The 8,616-nt window shown below is 37.4% G+C and overlaps 2 protein-coding genes across 2 annotated transcripts; both read left to right on the top strand.

Annotated features, from left to right (window-relative positions):
• Nucleotides 1-1,164: 1,164 nt before the first annotated feature.
• On the top strand, nucleotides 1,165-7,357 carry LOC116730417 (nuclear factor 7, ovary-like). The gene is made up of 2 exons (XM_032579659.1): nucleotides 1,165-1,469; nucleotides 5,147-7,357. Exon 2 carries the CDS (start codon nucleotides 5,257-5,259, stop codon nucleotides 6,727-6,729), a length of 1,473 nt encoding a protein of 490 aa, XP_032435550.1. The 5' UTR covers nucleotides 1,165-1,469; nucleotides 5,147-5,256; the 3' UTR covers nucleotides 6,730-7,357.
• LOC116730430 (nuclear factor 7, brain-like) lies at nucleotides 1,397-3,311 on the top strand. Its single transcript, XM_032579672.1, has one exon. It carries the CDS (start codon nucleotides 1,596-1,598, stop codon nucleotides 2,799-2,801), a length of 1,206 nt encoding a protein of 401 aa, XP_032435563.1. The 5' UTR covers nucleotides 1,397-1,595; the 3' UTR covers nucleotides 2,802-3,311.
• Nucleotides 7,358-8,616: the final 1,259 nt, after the last annotated feature.

Below are 8,616 nucleotides of genomic sequence, written 5' to 3'. Positions count from 1 at the left end.
GTTTTGTCTAGAAAAAAATCTACTTTTCAAACTCAGAATAATACTTGGGGTTTTTTTTGTTGTTTTTTTGGGCAAAAATGTACTCTTCCTTTTTTTCTGTTTACAATGGCTCTAATACGCCGTTCTAGTTTGTGGAACCATTGTCATCAAACTATTCAATCGGCCAAAAATGGGTATAAAACTTTGGGAAACTGATCAGCAGATGGCAGCAGAGAGCCTCCCAGAGGTTTCAACACCAAGAAACCTTAAGTTAAGTCAGGTGTTGTCCACACTGAGGCTCAAGGGCCATTTGTGGTCCATGTACTGATCTGAATGATACAAATTTGTCCCACATTTGGAAGTTTTTTGAAGCGGCTCATTTTCCAGACACCAAAAAACATTAATTTATTGCCAAAAAACAGCTGGGTCAGGGGTTGTTTTTTTTTTTTTTAAAAAAAAAGCTTTTTGTGATGTTTTTAGAAGCAGTTGAGACCCAAATGGAAGCAAAATGTGCAAAATGTGAATTTTGCAGAATAAGGTATTCAATATTTCTACAGCTACATCCCTAATGATAAATTTGTTTCTGCTTGCATAATGTTGATTATAGCTGTATCATAGATACCATTATTTATCATTAATTCTTCACTTCAGGGTATAAAAATGATTATAATATACAGAAAGTGCTCTGCTGTTTTGATTTTGATGATGCTGCACATGTATAAAGGTGATAAGGTAAACTTGTGCTGTTTTCGGCTTACGCTTGGTTTTCTTGGCATTGACAGGAATTTAAATATTGTTTAGTTTTGTCTTGTTTTTGTATTTTATTTTAAATTTTTCATTTTGTTTTGTTTTTGCTTGTTTTTTTCCAACAATGTTTCTTTTTTCTTTTTTGACTAATGTGTGAAAAGGTTAAAAATGATTGAAATAAATAAATGAGTAAATAAATAAATAGATAAATTGTTTAATTTGTATTAGAGTTAAGTCTTTATTTTCCTTTCATTTATGTTTTAAAGTCTTCATAGTAAAATACTTAATTTTCACTTTTTGGTCGTAGGAATACCTGACATTCTTATTTCCACCCACTGAAACCAGCTTACTGTTTAAGCATAAGACAAAAATGTTGTTTATCGGGTTTATAGTAGAGTGAGAATGAAATTCTCTCTGGCTTCAACAACAACCAAACTACACACCTTTTTCCATACAAAGAGCCTCTTGGCAAATTCTTTTTACTTCTTTTTTCTGTTCTCATTCAATAAAACGGTTAAAGAACATAGCAGCTTCAATTACAGGAAGAATAACACAGGAACAAAAGAGGCAGAAAATATTTATCTGTCACCAGAGCTTGTCTAACTGGTAAAACGTCTCTGTGTTGTCAGACAGAATGACAGGAATTGTCCTCGCTGCTGAACAGAGCTGAAACGCCACCACAACATGGTGGATCGCTGTTGAAAAAGACGCTGGACCTGAGTGAGAGCGGCAAAGAAACGTTGGTGAGTCCACACACTGCTACTTTGGGACAAAAGACAAGAAGAAACAAATTTTTTTTCCCCCGTTGTCTTTAAAAACAAGAAGATCATCTAAAAGATGATCTAATAGTGAAGTGGGTGAATTTTAAAATGAAGGAACTGACTGACTCTTTATCTGGAAGACAGAAAACTTCATCTGAGAGAAAAAGACAAGCTAAAATGGGGCTGTGCAGTAAACATCCAGAGGTTCCTCATTTATTCTGTGAAGACGAGCAGAGAGCTGTGTGTCCTGTCTGTGAGTTTTCTCTCCACCAGAGTCACAAAGTGGTTCCTATGGAACAAGCGGTCGGTGGGCTGAAGAGGCAGCTGAAATCTGACTTAAAGTCTCTGCAGGACAAGAAGGAGAATTACAAACAAATGGAGAAAACATACGATGAAATGACCGGATACATCACAAAGCAGGTGTCGTCTACAGAGAAACAGATCAGAGCAGAGTTCAACAAGCTCCACCAGTTCCTGAAAGAGGAAGAGGAGTCCAGACTGGCAGCTTTGTGGGAGGAAGAGGAGCAAAAGAAGAAGACGATAAAAAAGAAAATAAAGAAGATTGAGGAGCAGATCTCCTCTCTGTCAGACAATATCTCTGCTGGTAAAGAAGAGCTGCAGAAAGACAACCTGTCATTCCTCGGGGGTTACGAAGCTGCACAGAGCAGAGTCAGAGGTCAGAGGTCACTGCCAGATCCACAGCTGGCCTCAGGAGCTCTGATAGATGTGGCCAAACACCTGGGCAACCTGTCCTTCAGAATCTGGGAGAAGATGAAGGACGAGGTCCACTTCAGTCCCATCATTCTGGACCCAAACACTGCCAGTCGATGGCTCTCTCTGTCTGATGATCTGACCAGTGTGAGACGCTGCGAAACAAAGGAGAAACTTCCTGACAATCCAGAGAGAAACATTAACTACACCAATGTTTTCGGTTCTGAGGCCTTCGGCTCAGGGAATCACAGCTGGGAAGTGGAAGTTGGAGATCATCCTCGCTGGAATATCGGTTTGGTCAAAGAGTCTGTGGACAGGAAGGGAGAGACAGACGCTTTGCCCAAATATGGAATCTGGTGTTTGGTGCATGGTGACGGAAAATACACGGATGGTGAAGCTAATGTCGTCACAATGAAGAGGAGTCTCAGGAAAATCAAAGTCCAGCTGAACTATGACAGAGGGGAAGTGTCCTTCTATGACTCTGAAGACATGAGTCACATCCACACCCACAGAGACACTTTCACTGAGAGACTCTTGCCTTATTTCTGTGTTGGAAAAACAGGAGAAGTGGAATCTACAAGTATCAAAGTCTGTAAAACATAGATTAATTTTTAAGCATCACAGAAACAGAGTGTAATGTTTGAAAAGAAATGTTATTTTCTGAGAAGAAAACAACACACTTTGACATCAGTTGCAATGTCGAATATCATAACATACACGTTCAGACTTCGATGTGTCAATTTTACATAGAAAATGTGCAAAAAGAAAATCTAAAACCACTTTTAGTTTACGCAGGGGATCCACACATTTATGTTTATGTTGTATGTGAACATCCCAATATGGAGACATTTACATTCATAAGATGGCAGCTGACACCCTGCCAACATGAAGTTTGTAAAATAATCAATAAAGGATTTATTTTGTAGCTTTTTATTTTTGATGCCTAGAGGACGTTGGACCTTTTTAGTTTGTGGCTTCAATATTGCAGAACAATTTGCTATTTGCTAGACATGCCTTTTCTCTTGCTGTTTCTAGGTCTATTTTTTTTTTAAAAAAAACATTCTTATTTTCAGTGACTTTTTATACAATATGAGTTGTTTCTGTTTTTATTTTTTTTTTAAATCTTTGCTGAAATTTTATTCAGCAAAGATAGGTGTTTTTGGTGTGTTCATTTTTACATTTTATTATTATTTGTTTCTTAATTCCTTGATCTGTTTTATTATTGTACAGCATGTTGGTTAATACATTGTTTTTAAATGTAATTTGTGAATAAAATTGATTTGGATCGGTCTATGAAGCAACTTTATTTTATAAGCTTATTCTTCAGATTTTACTATTATGGCAAATTTAGTCACTGGTGCAACAACTATTCAGACTTCAGGAGTTAAAATAGACAGATTAAAAACTCTGATAGCATAACAGTAAACATAGCATACCAGCATGATTGCAAGATTAAGAAATACAGTTAAAATAATTTATTACTAAGTTAGTGGAGAGGTTATGAGCAGTCAATATCTTACCTGAAATATGGGATTCAATGACACAATAAATACAGATAATTTTTTAAAAAGCTGCTGTGAATCAGTGGCATTCCAAAAAAATAAAAAATAAAAAAGTTGCAAAGAAATTGGCAGTGGACACAACTCAGAAATGCCAAAGAAATTACAAATATTTCATTCATGTCCTGGATGTGGTCAACAAGGGCCAAAAGTAGTTTTTCCTCCACATCTGGACAAAGGTGTAAGACCGTAAAGCTTGTCTCAGATGTAGACTGATAAAAGTAAAATTAAACTTTAAGTCATAATTCAGCTGGAAAAGATTTTTGTTGAAGTGGATAAAAAAAATCCAAATACCAATCTAATGAGCTTTGATGTAAAACTTTCTGTTGTTTGCTTGAAAACTGAAGATGAAAAGATATTTCAACAAAACAAAAAAGAAAAGTTACACAATGTCTTAGAAAAGTCGACAGGAGTCACCTGAAGAGGGCTGTGGACATCAGATGTTTTCACAATCTGATTGATTTGGAAAACTTACTAAGTCAGCAAATTTTTCCAGGTGAAGAAGTGGGATGTTGATAGTTTTCATGCTCTTTAATTGGAGAGCACATTAATTAAAGACAGTTGTTCCAGCTGTCAATCAACCTCGTGAATGCTTTGCTAAATGTCTTAATGACAGAGAAACAACTCTCCACTACAGGTTTATTGGTTTATTCACCAACAACAATGACCTTGCTAACTAGCCATAGCATTTATGAAAGGCTCTGCTAGCTGTAGCGTAGCAGATAGTAAACGGAGAGTGAGAGGGGGAGATGAGCAGCGCCACATGTAGAGTGATTGACAGCGCTAAGACCTTTCTCCTGGCTCTAATTTGTTGTTTTTAGTTAGCAATTTCTTCACTGATTATCTGTCTCATACCATATTGTCATGACATGGTGGCAGTTTCAACAAATATTTGATATAAATACTGTAGCTTTAAAGCCCATGCTGAACGAATGTAAACTTCAGAAAGGTCAATGTCGTTATGTTTTACAGTTTCTCAAGTATATTATTGAAGCTTTACAGTTTGCTTCTTGACTCAGCATTTAACTTGACGGCTCACAAAGATGAGAACGTTCACAATGAAAGTAAAGCAGAACAGGTTTCTTTAAACGGCTCAAGGAAAAAAATGTTGTCTGTCCTGTTTATGGTGAGCTGAAACAAACTCTTTAAATGTAGAATGTTTGCTAAATTTGGCCCAAACTTTAATATTCTAAACTCCTAAATGTCTTTATGTAAAAATTAAGAGAAGAAATGTTAAAAATGTAAAAATGTAATTTATTTGTAATGTTTTGAGTTTTCACAGTACAAGGAAATTTAACAAACAAAAAAACCCCAATTACACAACACAACTTGTCTGACTGGTGACACGTCACTGTGAAGTAAAAGCAACGCAACCGTTTCTCTCCACAGACAGACCAGATCCACCATCACAGGAACATCATCGCTACACAACCTCAACATTTGCAGGATATTACACTGCAGACGAATCGGTGAGTCCTTTTCCCTGAAGACAACAGAAGATGGCTGAGTCGACTGTTTTTCAAAGTTATTTGAGCTGCCCCGTTTGTGCTGAAACCCTGAAGGATCCCGTATCTCTTAGCTGCAGCCACAACTTCTGCGCCAGCTGTCTGCAGAGATTCTGGCAAGAATCTAGGAGCAAAAACTGCCCCGTTTGTAAAAGAAGATCCTCAAGAGAAAACCTCTCTGTGAACTACACTCTGAAGGAACTCGCCAACTCTTTTGCCGGAAGACAAGCACCTGAACCATCCCCATGGCTCCAAACACCTGAACCATCCCCATGGCTCCAAACACCTGAACCATCCCCGTGGCTCCAACCAGAACAGAAGCTAATAGTGGTGTGTAGCATTCATCCAGATGATCCAAAATACTTCTGTAAAGATGAGCAGAGAGCTGTGTGTCACATGTGTGAGTTCACTCTCCACCAAAACCACAAAGTGGTTCCGATAGACCAGGCGATCAACGAGCTGAAGGTGCTGCTCAGATCTGATTTAAAGACTCTGCAGGACAAGAGGAACTGGAACATGCAGGTGGAGAAAGCGTACAGCCAAATGGCAGAACACCTAAAAATCCAGGTGTTGACAACTGAGAGTCAGATCAGGGCAGAGTTCAACAAGCTCCACCAGTTCCTGAAAGAGGAAGAGGAATCCAGACTGGCAGCTCTGAGGGAGGAAGAGGAGCTGAAGGGAACAACTATCAATAGATTTCTCAGCAGGATTCAGGAGCAGATCTCTTTGCTGACAGACAGTATTTACGCGATTGAAGAGGATCTCCGCAAAACTGTCTTGCCGTTCCTCAGCACCTATAAAGCCACTCAGAGCAAAGCCAGAAGTCAGAGGTCACTGCCAGATCCACAGCTGGTCTCAGGAGCTCTGATAGATGCTGCCAAACACCTGGGCAACCTGCCCTTCAGAGTCTGGGAGAAGATGAAGGGGAAGGCCCTCTTCAGTCCCATCATTCTGGATCCAAACACCGCTCACCCCAGCCTCTATCTGTCCGATGATCTGACTGGTGTTAAATGTGGAGAAACATGGCAGCAGCTTCCTGACAACCCAGAGAGAAACATCAAGTATGCCAACGTTTTCGGTTCTGAGGGCTACGGCTCAGGGAAGCACAGCTGGGATGTGGAGGTGGGAGATCATCCTGACTGGATTATTGGTTTGGTCAAAGAGTCCTTCGACCGAAAGAGAGAGACATTTGCTTCAGCTAAGTTTGGAGTTTTAGTTCTGGTGCATCGCGGTGGAAAATACTCCAACGGTGCGGGCAAGGCAGTGACAGTCAGAAGGAATCTGAAGAGGATCAGAATCCATCTGGACTACAATGGGGGAGAGGTGTCCTTCTACAACTGTGAGGACAAGAGTCTCCTCTGCAGTCACAGAGACACTTTCACTGAGAAACTCTTCCCATACTTCTGCATTGGAAAGGCCGGCGAGGTTAAAACATCTCATGTTAAAGTCTGTAAAATGTCTCCCTGAGTAATAAAATAAGAGTAGGACAGGTACGCTCCATCAGAAAGCAGAAAATATCTGTGGATACTACATGCAAACAGACAATACTACAAAAAATTGTAAAAAATTAAGTAAAAACATGAAAATATCTAAATGTTAAAAATAAAATGGGGAAATTGCTGGTAGACTTTTTAAAAAGCTTTTCCAATTATCCAAAATTCCTGAGCTTTTACTAATGACTATTATATAAAAAATAACTTTCACTTCTTAATATGAAACATTTATTTTTGTTTTATTTATGTATTAGTTTTTTGTGGTTGATGCTCTTCATTTTAATGTCTTAATGAGATTTTCAAAGTGTTTGTGATTAAATTCTTTGCATTGCTTTGTTTAATATTTGTATAGATTATTTTTGCTGAAGAGGAATCAGGGATTCAAATGTTTTATTTTAATGTCAGACCTCCAAACTTGATACTTGGATGTTGGGACACAATGGGAATAGATTATTGGGAATTGTATGTATCTTCTCTTGTATTTTATCATATCAAAGGTTTAGAGTCTCCTTTATCTGTGTAGGATAATGTTCTGTAGATTTGTTCACTGATAATAATATTATAGCTCCAAAACTAAGAAAATAAATCTAATTTTAAAGTTTCTTGTGGATTTATTCAATTAAAGTTCAGTTAACAAGACATTTACCTTAAAAGGCTGAAAAACTGAAACCAAAGCTAATAATTTTTTGTCTCTAAAGATGAAAATTGAAGTAACTTTATACTAATATTTGCACCAATTCTACTGCATTCCATTGATATGTGCACCTGGACTTTATAGAAACATTAAACATTACAGCAACTAAATGGAAGTGATTTGTCTTTACTGTTTGGTCTTATTTTAGGCTTTTTATTATTCTATTTTGACAAAATCTTAAATGATCCAGTTACTAAGTATTTGGGCCACGTTTACGCCCCCTACTGGGGGATTGTAGACGCTACTCTTTGAATCATGGTGAATTGAGTAGCTGAGGTTTTTAACTCAATCAAAGCACAAAATAAGCGGACAAATCTGTTTTGTTATTTAGTTACTTTTGCTATAATATTATTGTTGACAAGCCAAACAATCGGGGTGAGGTTTAAATCTTAAAAAGGAAAAATTAAATACAAAGCAGATAACAATGTCATATAAAGTTTGAAATATGAGCAGATCGGGTTAAATGGTGAGATTATTGTGAACAAGAAAGAACAGCAGAATATATATTTTTTTGATTGTTAAATATCAACAGGACAGGTAGATGATGTATTCACCTAAAGTACTCCATATTATTAGGAAAACATCTCAAAAACACATAGACATAAATCAAATCAAATCTAATTTTATTTGTACAGCACATTTCAGCAACAAAGCATTCCAAAGTGCTTTACATCATAACAAACACAAAAACACAAACAATCAAAACATTACATTAAATCAAATGCCATCATTAAATTCGTAATTGATTACGTTTCAAATACAACTCTAAATAGGTGGGGTTTTAGTGGAGATTAAAAGGAAGTCAGTGTTTCAGCTGTCTTACAGGTTTCTGGAAGTTTGTTCCAGATTTGTGGCGAATAGAAGCTGCATGCTGCTTCTCTTCCAGATCTTTAATGTATTGTGGTGCTAAGCCGTTCAGTGATTTATAAACTAACAACGGTATTTTAAAGTCTATTCTTTTAGCTGCAGGGAGCCAGTGTAGGGACTTTAAAACTGGTGTTATGTGCTCTATCTTTCTGGTTTTAGTGAGAACGTGAGCAACAGTGTTCTGGATCAGCTGCAGCTGTTTGATCGATAAATGTAAACATCAGTCTTCAAACAACTTTAAAATAATTTATTTCAGAATAGTTCCGACTTTATGGTGAGTAAATTTGGCTTACGTGTTTA

This window comes from Xiphophorus hellerii, chromosome 12, assembly GCF_003331165.1.
Source record: "Xiphophorus hellerii strain 12219 chromosome 12, Xiphophorus_hellerii-4.1, whole genome shotgun sequence".
In the NCBI taxonomy this organism is placed as follows: Eukaryota; Metazoa; Chordata; class Actinopteri; order Cyprinodontiformes; family Poeciliidae; genus Xiphophorus; species Xiphophorus hellerii.
Note: the sequence above shows the minus strand (reverse complement) of the source record. Positions and strands in the feature narration are given on the sequence as shown.

Excerpts from the sequence above, each read along its gene's own strand:
- LOC116730430 (XM_032579672.1), top strand. The coding sequence starts at position 1,596 with ATGAAGGAACTGACTGACTCTTTATCTGGAAGACAGAAAACTTCATCT.
- LOC116730417 (XM_032579659.1), top strand. The coding sequence starts at position 5,257 with ATGGCTGAGTCGACTGTTTTTCAAAGTTATTTGAGCTGCCCCGTTTGT.